General features: G+C 40.0%; 1 protein-coding gene across 3 annotated transcripts in view; it reads left to right on the forward strand.

Annotated features, from left to right (window-relative positions):
* ARNT2 (aryl hydrocarbon receptor nuclear translocator 2) overlaps positions 1-21,706 on the forward strand; it is a 142,833-nt gene that overhangs the window by 96,738 nt on the left and 24,389 nt on the right. For all 3 annotated transcript variants that reach the window (XM_054041731.1, XM_054041732.1, XM_054041733.1), the window contains exons 10-14: positions 1,404-1,538; positions 2,595-2,669; positions 8,704-8,855; positions 19,431-19,503; positions 19,681-19,804. In XM_054041731.1, the coding sequence (XP_053897706.1) occupies positions 1,404-1,538; positions 2,595-2,669; positions 8,704-8,855; positions 19,431-19,503; positions 19,681-19,804 (559 nt within the window). The remainder of the gene's footprint in view (positions 1-1,403; positions 1,539-2,594; positions 2,670-8,703; positions 8,856-19,430; positions 19,504-19,680; positions 19,805-21,706) is intronic.

Below are 21,706 nucleotides of genomic sequence, written 5' to 3' on the forward strand. Positions count from 1 at the left end.
GCAATCTGTGTGTCCTGTATTTTCGCTCCCTTCATCCCTTGCTAATGGAGTCCTAGTGGATCAGAGTTTGGAGCTGGAGCAGCAGCGGTGAACCTTTTCAATCATAATAAGGAAGCCGTTTTTATGTTCCTGTCTGGGAATCATGCCATTAGTAAAAACGTTTGATCCTAATGCATGGTTTTTGTTGGCCTTCACTCATGCCCATCTGTTAGGATGGCATTGTTCCCTCTTAATGGCAGAATGACAGTGTCATTGGAGTGTAGCTGCCAAACCAATATCTGTTCAGATGAGCATCATAGTGGAAATGTTATCACTTCTGCAGATAGTGTCTCCTGTGCGATACAATATTTTTGTGGCATTGCTGTGACATTTTTCACTTAATCACACTTGCATTCAAAGATAAAATACTCAAGTGGTGGACAGAAAGAAATTATGGAGTTTGCAGATGTTACAGATGCCAAAATAGACGCTTGCCCAGAAATCCCATTAATAACTCGTGGAGCGTCAAAACATCTGTTCCATAAGAGAATAGCCAGCAGGCCCTCAGTGAGTGAAGGCAAGGGCAGGCAAGCAGTGGCTCGGTGGATAAGTTTAATCACAAAGGAATCAAGGTGTACAAATTTTAAAACTGTGCACTCCAAATAGTAAGCCATAAAGTGACAGCTAATCACCTCCCTGCTCTATTAACTGGCGTTTTTATGCTATTGTGCTACAGAGCAGAGATCAAAAAGAAATTTTGTACAGATTGCTTGTGCCTCTTTAACAGACCTGGTTGTTTAGGATGAAAGAGAAAGTCACAGTAAAGACAGTTCTCGCTCTTAGCCCACGTAGAAATGGATAGAAGTAGATTAACTTGGCTGGCTGCATAGATCTGAAGTAGGAACCTGGAAATGCTTCATTCTTTCTGAAGAACCTTGATGAAAATGTACAGAAAATCCGTTTTTCTTTTAACGGTGATATCTGCTGTGTTAGCATTATGCCCTTAACGTTAGGTCTGTGTTGCAAGTGAAGGTGTGATTGTAGCACGGGGAGGCATACCTGTGCTATAATAACACCTCTTGCAGTGTAGACATACCTTAAGAGCCCAATGGGAGAGAACTGTGTCACGGTTCTTTGGGAACTTTCTTGAGTTAGCTGTTAGAACCTTCTTTGTGAGGCATTTTTAGGCTTGTTTTCATATTGTTCTGTAAGTCCAGGGTGCATGTAATGGAGCGATGTTTTTGTGCTGTGGACTAGACTGAAGCCATTTCAGTTTCATTTTATTCATGTCCTTGTTTTATTTATGAACCCTTTAAATAGTTGTCAATAAACTAACAGATTTTGCTGTTTCAAATGAAAAAGCAACCTCTACTTATGGTGACTGTTCCTTTTCAAAATTATGTTTATCTGATTGTTTGTCCTAGGTAACTAGCTCACCTGTGTGCATGGACATGAATGGAATGTCTGTTCCTACCGAGTTCTTGTCTAGACACAACTCTGACGGAATAATCACATTTGTTGATCCAAGATGTATCAGTGTGATTGGCTACCAACCACAGGTCAGTTCCTAGTTTTAAAACTGAGAGATTGGTAAGAACTAATTAAGGAAATTCTCTATATGTGTTTGCAAATAAAAACATAACTTCCAAAAGATGCAACAGTTCAGTTGATCTCCAGCTGTTCGTATTCTCATGTTGTTATTTATTTTGCCATACTGTTCACACATCGTTAAAATTAAGAGCTTTCCCCTTAATTATTATCAGATGATTTAGTTGGGGATTGGTCCTGCTTTGAGCAGGGGGTTGGACTAGATGACCTCCTGAGGTCCCTTCCAACCCTGATATTCTATGATTCTATGAATTACAGGGGATATCATTGTATCCTTTTTGGATTCCGTGTTTTTTTTAGCACTGAACTGGTTCAAATCCCAGGCAGCTTTCAAATTATATCTTTCAAATTAAGACATTAAAGCAATATAAATTCTGCTTTGAGAGATTTACATTTGTCGATTTTAACTTCTCTACCAGTTTATCGAACAACAAGCAGACTTCCATTATGAAGCTTATTTTCCTTGAGGCTCATGTCTGCTCCTTTGAATAAATTTTAAGGTAATATAATTGAATACTAAATGAGCTCTGTGATGGCTTTCTCATAGATAACAGCATGTTATCTTTTAATCTCAAAGAAAACTACAGTTTCCATATCTAAACAATTGTAGTTCGCAGGCAAGACATTTTGTCCTTACCTGATCATTTTACTTTCCTTTTCATATTGATTTGAATTAGCGTTACTGTAAATTCTTCAGACAAAACAGTATATTAAAGTGAATGTTGTTGGATTCATAGAGGATTTCAGTGTCCTCAGGGCTATCCACCTGGCACCTTTTAACGAGCATTAAAAATTCACTTGAAACTGTTTTTAAAGGAAATGCATATGTCTTTGCAACAGCCCAAATGCAATGTAGGGCATCAATCCTGCAAACCCTCACTCAGGTGAGTAGTCCAATTGAAGGTAATGTGACTACGTGTGTGAGCAAGGATTACTCTCTAAACTAACGCCTTGTAGGATCAGCACACAGGTTTGTATTTTTACGGTTTTATATTGTGCTTTTCTAGGATCTTCTGGGAAAAGACATTTTAGAATTCTGCCATCCGGAAGATCAAAGCCATTTGAGAGAGAGTTTCCAACAGGTACTGTCCTACATTTATGTTTTTTTCTAGTTTTTATGCAGAACCTAACGTTCGTTTCTCAATACCAGGGGTCAGTTCTGATATCTAGGAGTAGAGGGTGCATGGGTTAATTCCTATTAATATTAATCTCTGTAAATCCAGTAGTTTAAACTGGATTATACACACATCTTCAAGGGGCTACATTTTCAGAAAAATCGCATTGTTTTAAATGTTCTTTTCATTCTTATTTCTAAAATATAAATGAATATTCAGGGCATATTTAGAGCCATAGTGTGGCTCCGGATATGCCTGCATAGAGCCCACTGAAGTCAATGGGAGCCACAAGGGATTGGTTGTCTTCAGCAAGAATATGGTTTTTTGAGTTGAAACTGGCTCCATTCCCATGTTTTTTTAAACCAAATATTTAAGAGGAAAGTACTAAAACAGCAAATCAGAAACAGATACAGGCACATATACATCCAGAGAAAGGAATTTTCAGATACACTCAGGGCTGGCCTAACTCCGCTCCCAATAATGTCAATGGGAATTTTACCCACTCCATAAACTTCAGTGGAGCAGTCCCAGTTTTACCCAGCTATGAATTTGGCCCTGTATAAATCATTTTAAGAAATGAAATACAGAAGAAAGTAATAAAAGGCACATAACATATGGAAGTGGTTCTCAGTCTGGATTCAGGTTAGCAGTGGATGTATATAGACAATTATCTATTTAAAGCATGGCACAAAACTAAGCCCCATAAAAGCTGTATGAGGAAGATAATTCATACAATACTATTCCCATTTTATAGACTGTGAATCTGCAACTCAGAGATTATGTCTGTGCTGCAATCAGGAGTGTGATTGCAGCATGTGTAGATATATACCTGGGCTAGCTTTGATTTAGCGCGCTTGCTAAAAACAGCTGCGAAGTTTCAGCATCATGGGCTAGCCACCTAAGTACAAGCCTGCCCAGGACCCTGGGTACATTCTTGGATGGCTAGCCCATGCTGCCACTTGCGTTGGCACAGCTTCACTGCTATTTTTAGCAAGCGAGCTAGATGAAAGCTAGCTTGGGTATGTCTACATATACTGTAAACAGTCACACATCCTGACTGCAGTGTAAACATACCCCAAGACAGCCAATCTAGCTGCAATGGAAGTTAATGAATAGGCACTCAGTGCCTTCAGTGGGAGTTAGATCAGGCCATAAGGGCCTCCTGATACTGCCCCATTGAAGTCCGTGGGAATTCTGCCATTGACTCCATTGGAACTATTCATGTGCTTATAGTTGTTCATTAGTTTTAAGTATTTTGATGGATCAAGGCTTAAGTGTCTTGTTCAGGGTCACACAGCAAGCTGTTGGAAGAGCCAGAGACTAAAAGTGTGGAGTTCCAGGCTTTGCATCCCAGGTTCAATCCACTAAATCATTTTGCTTCTATTTTGGTGGAGTATTCCTTCTTTGAATATTTATATTTAGTACAGTAGCCATGCAATCCAGGCTATTTGCATCAGTGACTAAAAGACTGAATTAAACAATTTAACCGTACACCAGATGGTTTTCATTTCTGATGATTTTTTTGTTTTTTAATAGAGGTTAAACATTAGCTTTGAATCCTCTTGTGTTATCGTGTTTGTGTGCACTGTTTTAAGGCAGTTCAAGTTTTTCCCACCAAAGACTTTCATGCTTTATATATTATTACAAAGTTAATGTTTGCTTATTTCAGATTGCAGAGCAATAGATCGTTACAGTTTGTTTTGTTATTGATAGTTTAGCCTTAAGAATTTTTTTTTTATTCAAATAGTGACTATTCTTTCCAGCAACCTTTGTTTAAAACTCCTCTTTAAAGTTGACATTCTTAAATTGCTGATGCTGTCAAAAGCAGGTTGGTGCATAGCAGAGTGAGAGGGATTTACAGTTGTTGGTTGATTGCCAGCATCCATCTCAGAGCCTTTACTTCCTAGAGAAGATAAATTCATTCATCGGGGTGGGAAAATTAAGGCAGAATGATATGTTCTCAAGGCCAAGAACAACAAATAGAGTTCTGTATCAAAAGGTTCCAGAGGACAGCTATCTAATATCTAGTAGGAAACCGTTCAGAATGGACACCAACACCAAGTTCTGTATTCTTTACAGTGGGTGTGGTGGTAGAACATTTGTTGATAAAAGGATATGGTTTATTGGATTGAAACTACAAAAGGATTTATTTTAAGTAAAACATTAACCCTGAGCTTTCAGTAGGATGAATAGGTTTTATTGTTCTGGACATAGTCAGTAGGATGAATAGGTTTTATTATCCTGGGCATTACTGAAGTTTGTGTCTCTTCCTTGTGTTCTGTCTATGTAACCAGGGATCCAGTGGATCCATTTAAAATAGAACTTTTTGAAAAAATCAGATTAGAGCAATTCTCCCGCCTCAAATGGTTGTCAGCAGCCAGATGGAGTAAACACCAGATTTCTTTGAGGATAACTCTTGTTAGCAAAGTCAGGCTACAGACTACTAATAAACAAACAAATCCTAATGCGTGAGGATTAGGATTCCACTATGGGCTGCAGCATTTATTTGCATAGAATCTCCTCCTTCCTTCCTGAGGCATTACATGACCTACCCTGCTGTAAAACTGCAGAAAATAATTGCATGTGGCCCAGCTAAGCGTCAGCTGAATGGCTTAGCCAGATCTCAAGAAACATAACATTTCTTCTGAATTAGACCCGGACTGTCAAATCATGGACAAGACATAACATGATCACAATGCAGCTATGAGAGGAAAGGTTCTTTAGACCAGGGGTTCTCAACCTTTTTCTTTCTGAGCCTCCCCCCAGCCCCACCACATGCTATAAAAATTCCACGGCCCAGCTGTGCCACAAAAACTGGTTTTCTGCATATAAAAGTCAGGGCTGGCATTAAGGGGTAGCCAACAGGGCAATTGCCCAGGGCCCCATGCCACAGGGGGCATTGCAAAGCTAAGTCGCTCAGGCTTTGGTTTCAGCCCCAGGTGGTGGGGCTCAGAGCCCCAAGCTGCAGTCCTGTGTGGCAGGGCTTTGACTTTCTGCGCTGGGCCCTAACAAGTGTAACGCCAGCCCTGCTTGGCAGCCCCCCTGAAACCTGCTCGCGTCCCCTCCCCCCCGGGGGGCCCCGGACCACTGGTTGAGAACCACTGCTTTGGACCTTATTTGTTTAGTTTATTTCTGTTTTAAAGTCAGTTGTGTATGTCACATTGAGAGATGGGCCCAAGCCACACAATTTGGATCCAGAGCCAAGCTTTTGAGAGAGTTCATGGGGTTTGGGATCTGATGGTCCACTCTGGGATCATCTGTTGTTTCGTCATCAAAGCCTCATTGTTTCCCCTGTAGGACGAGGTTCCATTCTTCTTTTATTACACACACACACACACACACACACACACACACACACACACACACACACACACACACACACACACACACACACACACACACACACACACACACACACACACACACACACACTACCATTGACTTCAGTGGAACTTGTGCAACCAAGGGTGGAACTTTGGTCCTGTATTACCAAACATCCCAATTCTGGTTTAGATAACAAGCAAACTGTTAACTTGTTACTCTGTCTTAAATGCCTTAAGTTGTATTATAATGGAGCATGTATTCATGGTGTTCGTTCCACTATAAGCATGGCCTGTCTTCCACCCTTCCTCCTTGTGAAATTGCTGGCACATTGCCATGCTAATTATTCACAGTCTTAGAGATGTCCTTGGTCTTGATTTATTGTTTTGCCTATTTGTTTGTTTCCAAGTCTCATCATAAGATGTAAGTCATACCAAAACCCGAAGAAGCTATATTTCTTCTTCTAGCAATTGCAGACATATGTTCTTCTCAGGTGTTCATGCCTAGCACACCAGAGACACAGACTTTTTCCCCCGCAGCAGTACCAGTCGGGGCAGTGTGCTCACCCTATGCCTCCTCGTGGTTTTTTGTCTCTGCCTTTCACTTTTCTGTAATTATTTATCTTGTCCCTGTCAAGTCCTTCCTGTCTTTTTCTAGATCTTCAGTTAACCTTTTTCCTCTGTAGTTTTTGTTCTTAGTGCTGGGTTTCTTACTCAAGGGTTTTCTTGGTAAAGTTTTGTAATGTTCTTCCTGATTTCTTCTCCCAGGTTTATTCCTATTACTTTGTACAGGTTTAAACAGTACTTTTTATTTCTGCATTCAAATCTCTCTTGTTTCTTTTTTTGCCCTCTGGCAATTGTCTCACCTGTTTAGTGGGGTGACTATGGAATTTCATCATCTTTATCCTGGCCAATATTTTCCTGTCGGTGCTTATTCATGAGATCAGTGTTAGAATTCTTCCCCTTGGGATTTCTTCAAAGCCCTTAATCATTTATTGGAGAATTGTTATGTTATATGGGAGTTTAAAGCAGCTGGATAAATTCAGTGCTGTTCTATGCCACTTTTTTTTTTCTTTATTTGTTTGTAAAAATGATGGTACAATGGAGACAAAACCTGAAATAAACTATTATTTTTGTGCCTACCTACATGCAGGAAAGAAATAGGCAAAATTTTAAAACATTCACTATCACTGCTAAGAACAAGTGAGGAGTCCAATGGAAGATTTGGCTATACAAGGAATACAGGAGCAGGGCCAGATCCTCGGCCCCAGCTAATGAGCAGAACAAAAGAGACTTAAAAATGCCCTAAAGTTCAGTTGACTTCAGTTGGTTTTCCATCTTAAAAATTCACCAAAGGCCCTGTGGTTGCATGTCCATAAGTCCCTGTGGTGTGCTCTGTCTCAGTGCTCAAGGATTTATGCATGTGGCTTTCTCACATGTCGAGATAAGAATGGGCGCTTCTTGAGAGGGGGAATAGATTTTTGAAGAACCTTATATTTGTGTGGTGATGTTCATGGGTATCGCAAGAGGGAGTATATAATGTGTTTGGAGCCTATAGATAGATTGTGTCCGAACACAGGAACTACATGAGAACAAAGAATCTTCCAACCCAGAAGATGGGCAGATATGTCTTGACCGCCCAGACATCAAAAGACATGACTATAATGAACAGTTGTATGAGACCCATCTGCTTTGACTGTGCTATCTTTCAAAAACATCCCAGGAGAATGGATGTAGCCTAGGGATATATTGATAGACTTTACCCAGGGGGATATGGGAGGTAGACGTTCAGGAATTTAAATGACTGTAGACACACATTCAGACAGAGGTGCTTCAGAATCAGATGCTTTGGCATGCCACGTCTGACAGAAAATTTTAAACATTGCAATGGAAGCGTGTCTGACTTCTAGCATGTTTGAAGAAAAGCAAAGTACGTTTCCTAAGTATCCCTTTCTCAGAGCTTTTCCGTAGCTATGATACTAAAGTGTGAGCAGTGCAATGCAAATAGAACAGGTAGCCAGGCAGCCAAGTGGAATTGTAAGTAGCCAGACAACATCATGAAAATTAATGTTTTCTCTTGGCATTTGTTTTGTACATTGTGCAAAATTTGTTTTCTGATTATGTGTAAATATTCGTATGATAAAAGATGCTGTGGTTTTATTTCTCTCATAATACACCTCTACCTTGATATAACGCGACCTGATATAACACGAATTCAGATATAATGCGGTAAAGCAGTGCTCCGGGGGGGCGGGACTGCGCACTCCGGCAGATCAAAGCAAGTTCAATATAACGCGGTTTCACCTATAATGCGGTAGGATTTTTTGGCTCCTGAGGACAGCGTTATATCGGGGTAGAGGTGTATATTTTGATATGTGTTCCACGGTAAATCCTTGTTGTAATGCCTTCCCATTGGGATAAAGACACAGTCCATTGGTCTTTATATGTAAATTGGAAGAGGGTATTTTGTAATCCAGGATATGTAGGTTTAGACTTTTATGGGGCTAACTGCAAACACAGAGTGGACTTGGGTTGTTGGGTTTGTATAAAGAATACATCCAAATTGTAGCTGTATCTTTGCACAGTTTCAGTCTGAAATCCACTAGTTATTGGTGGTGTGTTATTTGTTTCTACGTCAGGTATCAGTCTGCTGTCTCTGACGTTTACAAAAACTTTTTCAGGTTGTTAAACTGAAAGGCCAAGTCCTATCTGTGATGTATCGTTTTCGTACCAAAAACCGGGAGTGGATGTTAATCAGGACCAGCAGCTTCACTTTTCAGAATCCTTATTCTGATGAGATTGAATACATCATTTGCACCAACACTAACGTTAAGTATGTGCTTTTCATGGAGCTTGAAACGCTTTTTTAAAAGAATTTAACCTAAAAAAATGCTGTTATAACCTGAACTTGAGTTTTTACATGGGTTCTCATGGTGGCTTATTTTCAGTTGCATTCATTTATACTTACCCCAAACTATAGTCGGGTTGCCTACGCTACAAGTTCTCACAAATAAATGTTTCTGTTTACCATATATGGCTGCATATGATGTGTCATTAGCATATGGGTGCATCACAGATTAAAAACAAATAACAATAACTCATTAAATCAGAAAAGCCCAACAGGCTTGATCCAGCCTGCATTGAAGGCTAGGACAAGGCCTCCAGCAACACAACATCTGCCCCGAGCAGGATAGCTTAGAGAATTAATAATAAGGGTTGGCGATTTTCACCTCATGGTATCTAGTCCAAATCCAGTTCAGTTCAGTTGTGAGGCTGCAGAAAAGTTAGCCCAGTTCATAAGCCCAAAGGGAAAGCTGCAGAGCTGCTTAAAGGAATGGCAGACTCATGTAAACAAGTTTCGTGCTTCTTGTGTGCTATAACTGTGTACATGTCCTAGATCTGGTCCTCTTCTCCTGGACTCATCCCTACTACCTTGCAGCCAGTGGCAGTTTGCTAGAGAAACTCCTGAACAGACCATGGTAGGAGAAGATTGGCACTTACCAGGAGTTGGGGTAGGGGTTACAAAGATGAACAACTCCTTTGATTCTTTTCATTGGCAGGATCACAGCAGCAGCTTGTGTTAGGTTGGCAGCTTAATGCTGCTCCAGTCCTTTAGAGCCATGTGCTCAAATCACTGTGAGTCTAAATTATTCTGGGCACAATCTGTGACTACACCCATGAGAGAGGTTTAAGATGTTTAATCCCCAAACTGGTATTGTAGAGCTGCTTCCAAAGAAGTTCCCCTAAGAATCCAGTGCAGCCTAATTCACCGCATAACCTCATAACACAGACTGTCAGAGCCAGCAGCTGCAGAAGCTAACCTGAGATGTTTTCTTCTGTTATGGATCTTTTCCCAATAAAATAATAATCTGATATTTTTAAATGTGCTTTGGACTAAACTGGGTGTTTTTCTTTAACAAGTTTAAAACTCAAAGGGAAAGTTGAGATCTGTGTTACAAACCTGTTAGAATGTGTAATGGAGATCTCAAACAGGCACTTAACTAATGTAGATGGGCACTAATAATTTCACTATCACAACAAACTCTCCTCTGGCTTTGCATTTTATAAATATGGTAAGTGTTCTTCCTCTGTTTCAACTATCACCCTATATTCTACCTTGTTGCTTAGGAGAGCGTTTTGACAATGACATAGACTTGGACACTAAGGGCCACTTGTAACCCGGCCTCACCTTCATATGCCCATTTTTGCATATCCTACCTGTTAGCCTATGCGCCAGAGTTTATAAGGCCTGTAACTTGGTTATGAGTTAAACTCCCAAAGTGTCCTAGGAGTCATGCTGAGAAGAAAAAATGCTAGTTTGCTAAGAGTTACCAGAAAGATGTAACCTTTACAAGAATTGTTCAGCAAAGAATATTATTTTTGTAGTGTCCTAACAAACAACTATAATGTTAGCTTAAGTCAGCAAAAATCTGACGTGCCAGACAGATGAACAGATGTTCAAATGTACTGGAAATTTATGGGCAAAAATAATGTTATTAAAAATAAGAAGTTCCTCTGTGGAAAAAAGAGAACATAAGTTACAGTGAAAATATACAAAGCCCTATAAATGTTCCAGATTGTAAACTAACTTCAGAACTATGTCAAACAGTGTAAGTTGTTTGTGATCAGGCTGCAAAGGTCTTTTTTTTTTTTTTTTACAGATTGATGTATGCACCGTTCTGTTATGCACTGACCTAACAATACTTAAAATAAATGGTTAGAATTGGCTCTGAGGTCTCTTTAGTTGCCAACTTAAAACCCTTGTTGGTAACACATCAACTGTGCCTGGAAAAAAAGGACATACTGCCGATTTGGAGCAAATAAATCTTGTGTATTGAAATCAGGGAGCTGGTTATTCAGCTACCTCATTTGCACACCCAAATATTTATGTATGGGGGGGGGGAAGATGCACATAATCATTTGCATACATAAAAACAGGCATGCAAAATTAGAGACAATTGCTGATAACTGGATGCCAACTGAAATAATTGGCTTTTGTTCCCAGGGTCCGGAGATCTAAATTTTGACCTATAGATTAAGTAGTGTTGACTATTGTTCCATACTTTCCTTTTCAAGATACCTTGGCTCCCTAGCACAGACTGGGATTAATAAAATTGTGCCAGTATCTGGATCCTGTCATATCTGTCCTTACTTGGTTTTAAAAATAAACCAGAGATGTTGCCCTAATAAGGAGATTGGGTGCCGTTAGTTCGACAGATGATGTTTCCATGTATTCTCTTATACAAAATGACATTGCTAAATATGTTTTGCCTTCCCTTTTTTTGGAGAGCTGTGACACAATAAAAGAAATCTGTTGGTTTTGGTATTTAATTTTTTTTTTTTAAAAAAAGCTTGTAAATTTAAGTACTAAATTAGAAGGAACAGAACATATCTATGTTCAACTGACTTATTTTTTCTTTTCCCCATTTCCTCTGCCCTCCATACACACATGCACAATGCAATTCTTACTGTCATGGCTGACTAGCTTCGCCTGTGTATGGATACGTTATTTTCTGGATACTTTGGGGCAGAATAAAGGGCAGCTTCTCAGAATTTGCCTCTGATTTGCGTGCCCATTTTTTGCATGTCTAATTGTTACGGAATCAGTGGAGGTGCATCTCTTGCGTGCACAGATGGCTAATTTGCATATGGACACTGGGCCCAACAGGCTGATTTACTTGAAGACACAACGGGTGCATTTACAGATGCTGTCAACTGTGTGCGCAAAATCAGAAGCAGGCTTTGATTTGTCTATAAATTTTATAATGCATCTAGCACCATAGTATATTGGCTCAAGAGTGCTTAAAAATGGGGCCATAATTATTTCTTTGAGACAAGGGACCAGGTAAACATATGTTTAATTCTATTCTATATTTCTACAATATCCTTTTTAAAACCCTAGTTTCATTGTCTGCCTGTCTGTCTCTATATCTTTACACAAACTTAGAGCAGAAAATGTTTGCAAACAACTGGATATGGCAGTTGTTCACACAACAAGTATGTCCCCTGGGCTTTCTCATTTAAAGAATAGCCACATTTGGAAATGATGAACAATAATATGTTAAAAAGGGCCTTTACAACTCAGCATTTTCAAACTATGCAGATGGCTTACCTAGAAAGGAGGTATGCGAGTATTGTGAGACATAATTGTCTTTGTCTATGTAGATCTGGCCAGATTGAAGATTTATCACATGCTCTACTTTCTTAAAACCTCTGTGATCACCTGAAAATTAAGTGGTTAGCCCCATTCCTGGCTCAAGATGCCTTTTACCTTACCAGCTTAAAAACTAGAATACTGGTTATGTTGTGAAAATGTTTGGATTGTATGGGCTGTGGCCTTCTTTGCCTGATCAGCCACAAAAACAAGAAAAAAAGTGTGTGACGTAGTTAAATAATATATTTCTAACCCTTGTTGTTTTATTTTTAGAATTTGTTTTAGGGTGATAATTTTAAAGATCTTGGAGGAAGGGTTTATCTTGTGGGGCTTTCTGTCTTTTTTTTCTTTTATCTCTTTCATTTTAAAATTTGTATTCATTTTACTGAGCTGTGTTAGTTTTAAAACATGTATTTATCTTATAGGCACTCTGACCTGAGGCTGATGCTATATTAATACGTTTGATTTGATATATAGATATATGTAGATAAATAGCTATCATTTGAATTTAGAGATATGTCTGTTTTACCTGCCAGTGCTCTCTATTAATAAAAAATTTTCATCTTGTGTTGCCCAGTGAATGCAGTTTGTTTTCCAAGAGGACTGTAGAGGGCAGTGCTGGTCATAAAGTTGTTTTTTAGAATATTGCTTTGGGACTTGAAGCAGTTTGCAAATGTAACACCATTAATGGAGATATCCCATCTCCTAGAACTGGAAGGGACCTTGAAAGGTCATCGAGTCCAGCCCCCTGCCTTCACTAGCAGGACCAAGTATTGATTTTGCTCCAGATCCCTAAGTGGCCCCCTCAAGGATTGAACTCACAACCCTGGGTTTAGCAGGCCAATGCTCAAACCACACTTTCCCAGCTTAGTTTCTGTGTGGAAGGATAATTAAACTTTGGGTTCAGTGTTCATTTAGTACCGTGCCAAAAAAAAAAAAGTTAGCTTGGTGTCTTTTGGATGTAATTATCCAAAAGAAACTTCCTGCAGAAATGAAGTATTTAATGTTTAGCATTTGTACTGTGTTCAGCTGAAAAGGAGACCTCTTCGTGTCACCTCACCACATCTTCCTCTTTGAGTTCCAGAAAAAATTGACTAACATTTGTTTTACGCACAGGTTGAACTCCCTTTGAATGAACCCATCTACCCTGAGCTGAATGAACAGTTTCTTAATTTTATATGCACGTAGAGCAGAAATGGGTTGTGTCCTGACCTTTAGAGATTTTGATGTTTTCATTTTTCATAAACCTGATTGGATTATTGTGTGTATTGATGAATCCTGGACTTCTGTTGGTCTTGAAATATTTTAGTGGTAGAGTTGCAGTCCTCTGAAAGACCTGGTGCAGGTTGCTACCAGAGGCAGAATTCTGGCTGAATCAGTGGTCAGCTCTGGTATAGTTGATTCCTAACTCTGATTCAGGTGAAGTAGTGAGTAGACCACTTGTGAAATCAGCTGTTTCAGTGAGATTCTAGCCCATGATAGTGAAGATATCACAAACCTTCCTTTCAAAGTAGTAACTGGGACTATGGGCATCTATTACTAATAAAAATAGACTCGGGGTGATATCTGAAGTCTGCCACTCATTTCTCCCCAACAAGAAAACTGCATACACTAAAGTTTGAATTCTTCTTGACCACTTTGAAGCCAGGACAATAAGCTGGTGATTCCAGAGTTTATACAGAGACATACAGGTATTCAACTAGAAAATCTCCAGTTTCAAAAGGAAACTTGTACAGAGCCTTTTATTCCAGTATTTGCTTGGATAAATCTGTATTAGCAATTAAATCCTTCAGGTTCACAGAACATCCTCAGCACAGTGAGAGGTTTTCACAGGGGCTTCCATCGTGAGCCAGGAATTTCAGCAGTTATCTGGGGAATTCTCAGTTGACCAAGACAATATTCCACTTGCTATGTAGGATATCATCTTTTGAACCAGAAAATTAATCTTTCATGGCTTCCTCTAAGCCAGGGGTGGGCAAACGTTTTGGCCCGAGGGCCATATTGGGGTTGCGCAGCTGTATGGAGGGCCGGGTAGGGAAGGCTGCCTCCCCAAACAGCCTGGCCCCCTCCCACTTTCCACCCCCTGACTGCCCCCCTCAGAACTCCCAACCCATCCAACCCCCCCTGCTCCTTGTCCCCTGACCACCCCCTCCTGGGACCCCCTGCCCCTATCCAACCCCCGTGCTCCCAGTCCCCTGACTGCCCTGACCCCTATCCATTCCCCCGCCCCCTGACAGCCCCCCCGGGCTCCCACCCCCTATCCAACCGCCCTCTGCTCCTTGGCCCCTGACCATCCCCTCCCGGGACCCCCCGCCCCTAACTGCCCCCCGGGATCCCACTCCTTTATCCTAGCCCCCCGTTCCCTGACTGCCCTCCCAACCCCTATCCACATCCCCGCCCCCTGACAGGCCCCCCGGGACTCCCACTCCCAACCCTCCCTGTTCCCCATCCCCTGAACGCCCCCCCCAGAACCTCAGCCCCATCCAACCGCCCCCTCCCCCCTGACTGCCCCCCAGCCCCCCTCCCCGCCCCCTTATCAGCAGCAGGAGCCGCGACACCTGGCCAGAGCTAGCTGTGCTCCCCACACTGCACAGCGGGGGAGGGGCCGGGGACTAGGGTCCTCAGCCGGGAGCTATGGGGCCGGGCAGGACAGTCCCGCGGGCCGTGGTTTGTCCTTATCTGCTCTAAGCCATGAATCCTAAAATCAAAAGCAGGGTCCATTTTGGCTTTCACTTGCAAACTAAAACAAGAGGATTGAATTTTTCCAAAACCAAAACCACCCTGGCTTGTCCCATTGTTACACATCTGATCTGGAAATCTAATGACTGAAGGGATCTATATGTAATAATCATCCATTCAAAAGGGCAGGCAGTGAGGGAGTATCTAAACCAATCCCAGCAACAAGATTCAACTGTGCCTAGTTTGGCTGGTCTCTGAAACATTGCATATTTTCTTAAAGAGCTAAAACCACATTTGAGATCTTAATACTTGCAGTAAAAATGAGAAACCCAACCCACTTTTAAAATTAAATTACAACTGAGTAGCTTACAGTACAATGCAATGCAGAGAAGTTGCATTTAAATATTTGTTCTTTATAGTTAGTTGGATTTTGTACAGTTTGCCTTGTAAGGAAATATTGATCTAGCGTGGTACTTATTTTGTATTGTAGGTTAATAAGTACTACTGATGAGTATCTTCAAATAGAGACAGACTGAGGAGTTCCAGGTTAGACAAGTGCTGGCAAACAAACAGAGCTAATTAAGTATGTTATTTTGTTTGACTCAGTTGTATATCTATGGCTGAATCAAGAGAACACACTTTGTACTTAATAGAAGAGATATAAAGATTGAAACAATGTAATTAGCTTTCACGTTAACAACACATTTTATTGGGTGTTTATCGTCCAAAGAATGGTGTTTCGAAAAACTTCCCCATATATTTTCAGTGATTAAATTGCTGCCTGGAGTTTTGTTGGAAAAGCATGTATTTGCTTACTGAATAAAGAATCTCTTTGTGTACAGTAGTGGGTTTTTTAAGACATACTTATTTTCTATTTGATAAACTATTAATGAAAATCCATGGTCCAAGGAATACTTGGGAAATACGTTTTCTGTTTTCTCCACATGATACAAAATTGATTCTATATTACACACTATATGTCTCCAGCTGTTTGGGATTTGAATCTCTGTTTCAAGTTCCTGATAGTAATGGACAGCTTTAAAATATGGTTTTGATAAGGATCTAACTTTTTGGGTCATAGCCCAGAACTTACCCAAATTATCCAGATAGTTGAGGTCCATCTCCTTGGTATCTGGAACCCCTTTTTTTCCACCACTACCACCCATCCATCTGTAATATCTTCCTGCTTGAGGGAAAGGCCCAATGGTTTGCAATTCCTGTCTATGAAGTCTTGTACTTCTTCAGGAGAAGGCAAGGGGAATGCTACCACCAAAACACTGGTTCTTATTTACAGGTGGTCTACTTTCCTATCAATCCAATTCTGGTCTTGTTGTCATCTCTATCTCACAGCCTTGGTGTCTGTCTTCCTGAGAAAAATATCTCTGGTGGCTGGGTACAGGTCAGACCACAGTGGATGGGTCAACTGTCTTTGAGCCCCTCATGCCATAAACAGCGTCACTAGATGTGACCAAGAGGTGGAAAGGAACCATTAGCAGAACTAGTACAAGCCAAACTTGCCTCTAATTGTCTTAAGCCAAAAAAAAAATCCGATAAATGCTGATATTCTGTAGAAACCGTATTACTTTATGGAGGGTTTGCAGCCTGCAACATTTGGCGTCATTGACAAATGTTCCTCTCCTGCCTTTAAGAGGCAAAAGGTTTAAACAGAAATGCCCTGAAACTACTCAGGTCCTTCACCTCAGACCAAACCCAAATACTTGTTATGGGCAAGTGAAGTGTTCCTCCACCTCCAAAGCCCTCACCTGAGAAGTCCCCCAATCTTCTTCCTTATATTATTCAGCATCTACACAAAGCAGTCAGCAGAGCCATTGAGACAACACAGGCTGAAATGACAGCAGCACACGGACAACGCCCAGCTCTGCCTCTCCTTTATGTTCAGCATAAACAGCACTCTCTCCCAGCTTTCTCAGCCGCTAGCCAGAGTCAGTACTTGGATGAAGATCAGCTGGCTAACTCGATCCTCCCCCATCAAGGGCATATGCCCTCCGATTTTCTGCCACCTTCCTTCCCGTTTGGTGTTAATCAATGCCTGAATAGCTGTGTTAGTAAAAATGCCCATTTCTGTCTGCCTGCAGCTGGCCCCCTAAAGATTGTGTCCCCATTCTAATGGTCACAGCCCTGGCTCTGGTATTGCATGCATTTATATCCTGCAGGCTTGGTTATTGCAGTTCATAACTAGAAATGAAGCCATTCACCTAGAAATAGTTCTAACTGGTACAAAACACAAACACAAAACACCATCCAAGTGCTCCAGTCTCAGGACTGGCTCCTCATTAAATACAGAAGCTAGTTTGTGGTCTTTGTCCTAGTGCTCAAAGCCAACCATGGGATTGGCCCCTAATTATGTGGGGAATCATATCTCTCTCCATGACTGATACCCGCCCATGACAGCTACATTCTACTGGAATCATAAACTTGTCAACTATTAGACTTGTGAGCATAGTAGAAAGAATGTTATGGCAGTGGGGCCTACATTAAGGAATTCCTTATCCAGAAAGGGAAGAATGCCCAGTAACCTTACCATGTTCAGAACTAACTGCAAAACTTCTCTTCAAATTGACTTTCCCTCTGTAAGCACCTCACACACAAACCACACATACAATTCCAACAGTCTAGCCATACAATTTATTCGGATATTTTGGGTAGGAAGAGAGAGAGAGAGAGGTGTTGATGTTGCTTTCTTAATTCTTGGGAGATTCTCCTACTCCGGTTATGGGTGCCATGTAATAATTTAGAAGATTTTCAACTACCTTATTTGTGGATGCAGACAGTTAAAAGTAAAGGTTTGTGTAGGATATATTTTAGGGAAAATCTTGATCCCACTCTATGAGAGTGGTGGTGGGGGGGGGGGAGATGTTGCTGTTGTCTTCAGCAGAATCAGATTTTAGCCCTAATGAGGAAAAACTGATACTGCAAGGGCATTTTGCGTTATAGTGGTCTGGTTTCTGAATTTCTGGATGTCATAAAGTATTAGCTACTGTAGCTGGCTCAAATATTTGTGAAGTTATTACTTAGGTGCCTAGGGGTTTATATCTTTTTAAAAACACAGTGGTGAAGATAAAGGTGCAGAAAATACATTAATGGCTATATTAACTTAAAATATAAAAGATCTATGCATTTCTATAACTACATTATGTATTTTGTAAAATGTTAGTACATAAGTAAGTTACACTTAGTTAATGCTAATAAGATTATATATTTATGTATTAGTAGTGTCCCTCCAAGGCTTTATAGACAAATGTGTCAAATTAATTATAGTTTTCAACTATATCTGCTGGTATTTCACTAATTTGGTGTGCTTAAGTAACAGTGCCTGACACTGTGTTTCAGGGATTTACACAGAAATTTTTGGTAGATTGTGCTTCTTCATTCATTTTTATTGACTATATCTGCAGTGATTCTTATTCATTTAAATTACTTATTTCCTTTGGTTTTTATCGTGTTTAAAATTACTCTTCTTCTGCAGCATTTGTCCACACATTGATTCTATAAAAAGTGTCTTCTAGCAAATGTAAAACTAATTTATTTCTGGAGCTCCTCTGCTGTACAAAGCTTTGGGAAAATAAATAGAATCTGGATTGTGATGTAGAGGGGGGTAAAACCAAAATTATGCTGAATGGGGTGGGTTATTAAGAATGGTTTTATATGCAATACATTTTCCTTTCTTTAAATTATTTCCCTGAAAAACTCTTCACATCTGTAATATGGAAGTATCTGCTTTGATACACTACTCTCCCTCCCCTCAACACACACACACAATGATATATGACCAGACAATCTAAATAACTTCTGTGGGGGGGTTATTTAGAGAGGAAGCATGGTCCAGGGGTTCAGGCAACAGCCTAGGACTTGGCAAACCTGCGTTCAGTTCTGCGCTCTGCCACAGACTTACTGTGTGTCCATGAGCAAGTCACTTAGCCTCTCTGTTCCCCAGTTTAAGGCTGCTGTGAGGATAAATACACTAAAATATTGTGAAATGCTTTAAAATCTGCTGTTGAAAACCACTATGAGTTATATAAGTAGTAGTAGTATTTTATTATTATATTGCCATAATCTTCACAGGAATCTACAAGATTATAAAATGAGGAAATAATTTTCCCACCTGTTGATTGCTATGGGCCCGATGCTGCATCCATTCAAGCCAATGGGCACTTTAATATGGACTTCAGCAAGTGCAGGAACAGGGCCTGCGTATTGCTCTTTAATCTGCAAAGATGTCTAATTGGCATTTTAAAAATAAATGACATTTATGAAAAAGTTAGATGCACAAGGAATGCAGGATACAGCCCAAAACTCCTTGGAAATCAATGTGAGTTTTGGTGTGCAAGGCATTGTTGACTCTGTTATGCTCAGCAAAAACTGTACTGTGTTTTGAGGTTTTCTCAGTAAGAAATCTTTAAAAATATTTTGGCTTTGTAGGAAATGGCTTGTCAACAAAGACTCTGAAAGCGGTTACATTTGCTATGGGAATTTAAAGGAGCGAGCCAAGCCTCCTCCTTTTTGTTTCTGAATTACATTTTTTGTAACTCTAGTCATTTCCTCTCGTATTTGCAGACAGCTTCAGCAACAGCAAGCCGAGCTTGAAGTACATCAGAGAGATGGGTTGTCCTCCTATGACTTATCTCAGGTGATATCTCTGAATGGGTGGTGGTGCTTTTTTTTTATACTGGTGTCTCTGATCTTTTAAACACAAAGTGATTAAGCATCTAAACAAAACAAAAAGACCCTGTGACTATACTTGAGCTCATTTTGTCAAATATGGGATGGGGGAGTTACATTCTTTCTTTGTATATGTCAACAACAGGTACCTGTTCCAAATATACCAACTAACGTTCATGAGGGTGGAAAGCCAGTGGAGAAGCCAGACACTATCTTCTCCCAGGAGCAGAATCCTAGGTTTGCTGAGATGTTTGCAGGAATAACTGCTTGTAAGTGAGAGCCTCTGGTATTTAATTTTTCATACTGTCTTTGTAAGCTGTAGTCATGTCCTTAAGTGCCATTACATAATATGCAAGCCCCTTTGTTTTCAATTTAAACCGATTTATACCAAAAAATTCCTGGGTTTTACAAAAAGTATTTTTCTGTTTTTTCTGATTTTTCACCCTACTTTTCTATCATTCAAATATATTTAAAAAAAAACGTTTGATTAGGAAAAAACAATCCATTGCATGAGACATGTATTACGATAATACATTAGTCTGTGTGTGTATATGCAAAGCTGCCTGTTAAAGGAAGGCTATGTATTAGTCTACAAGATACACACAATAAACAAACAGGCATGCATGCAAGCTCTGAAGTACGTGCGCATCTGAATATACTGATGAATCTCACGCCCACCACATACACATTCCAAGCTCTTACCAGATAACGGTTTAAAGGTTTGACACACTACAATGGGAAGAAAACACAAATCTCTCCATTTCAGAACACAAAGTATTCAAAAGTTTTAAAAAGACAAAAGCAGGAGACAAGGATGAAGCTAAGTGTATGCGCTACGAACGGTGCAGCCCAAATATTAAATGTAAATATTTATAGGTGAATAGTTCGAAGTCTACAGCAGTAAACTATTCAAACGAAAAGTTTTATTTGGAGATTAGAAATATATTGTTTTCTTAAACTCGGAGTGGCATTGTGTTTTGAGTTCTGTTTTAGTTCTGCAGAAAGCCACATTGATGAACAGAATTCCCTGTCTTTCCATCCACAAAAATAATAAATCCAGACATTTACCCAGAAAAATTATTAACAGTTTTTTGCACTGATTTTCACCCGTTTTTGTTGTGGTGGTAATAAACACGGATAAATTCCCAGGGAAAATTAAATTAAATAAAAACTGAAAATGAAGGACCCTAATAATATGAAACTGTTTTGAAAGAACAAAAAAAAGGCATTGTGGCAGAGAAGTCAGTAGGTAAGTGAGTCTCAAAGAACGATGCTTAGAATTTGTTGGAAATAGATATTTTCCCCGAAAAGGAAGCTGAATGAAACTCAGAAGGTTAGAGGACAGGCTGATATGCTGTCCAGCTCCACTTAGAAGCCACTTTCGGTTCTCACTTAGTAGCCACATCTTTCCCGTGCAGTTTTGAACAGTAGCCGTCCTTTTTTCAGAGGCACGCTTCTACAGTGCAACTCATAGGATGTAAACACATTTAATAGATTTTCCAGCTTCTAAAGTTGGAAGTAACTTTCTTTCTCAGACAGTATATATCAGTGTGACTTATTGAGACTGATTGGAGTAGCAATGCTATCAAGACTGTGTAAGATTGGCTTACAGTTTAAAAAAAAATCTATTTTTGTAGATGTTAGGTGTAATATTTTTTAATTGTTTGCTGTTCTTAACCTTCCCCACTTCCCCCAGAGTGAAGAAGTTTTGATTTATTTAAAACAAACATAATGGGCAAGTGTCTTGCAGTGAGGGAGGAAATAACCCATTGTGTTTAACTACAGGGGTATAAGGAGATGACCTCACTGCATGGGTTTCTTATGTACAGCTTGACCTTTTCAAACTGTGAAGGCACTGTAACTTCAATATAGACTTGATATTCTGTCTCTTTGTTGCTGAGACTTCTGCTATTCCTGTTCATCCTTGTCTGTTTACTCTTACAATGAAGTCAGTGTCTGAGGCCATAACGGGGTCTGCTGGAAGGTAGCAAGACTCCAACCCTAAACACTGGAACAATGTTTTCCAAGCGAGAACATCTTGCTTTCTGGCTGCTTTATTGGCTAATATTCAAACAGCTCTGAACTGTTTGTGTGACTAGGTCAGGGTTAAGGGTCTAGCAAGCTGTGAGGTGAGCTAAGAAGTTGTGTTCTTGGAAATGCCATTTCACTTT

The sequence above is a fragment of the Malaclemys terrapin genome, chromosome 10 (genome assembly GCF_027887155.1).
Source record: "Malaclemys terrapin pileata isolate rMalTer1 chromosome 10, rMalTer1.hap1, whole genome shotgun sequence".
Lineage (NCBI taxonomy): Eukaryota > Metazoa > Chordata > Testudines > Emydidae > Malaclemys > Malaclemys terrapin.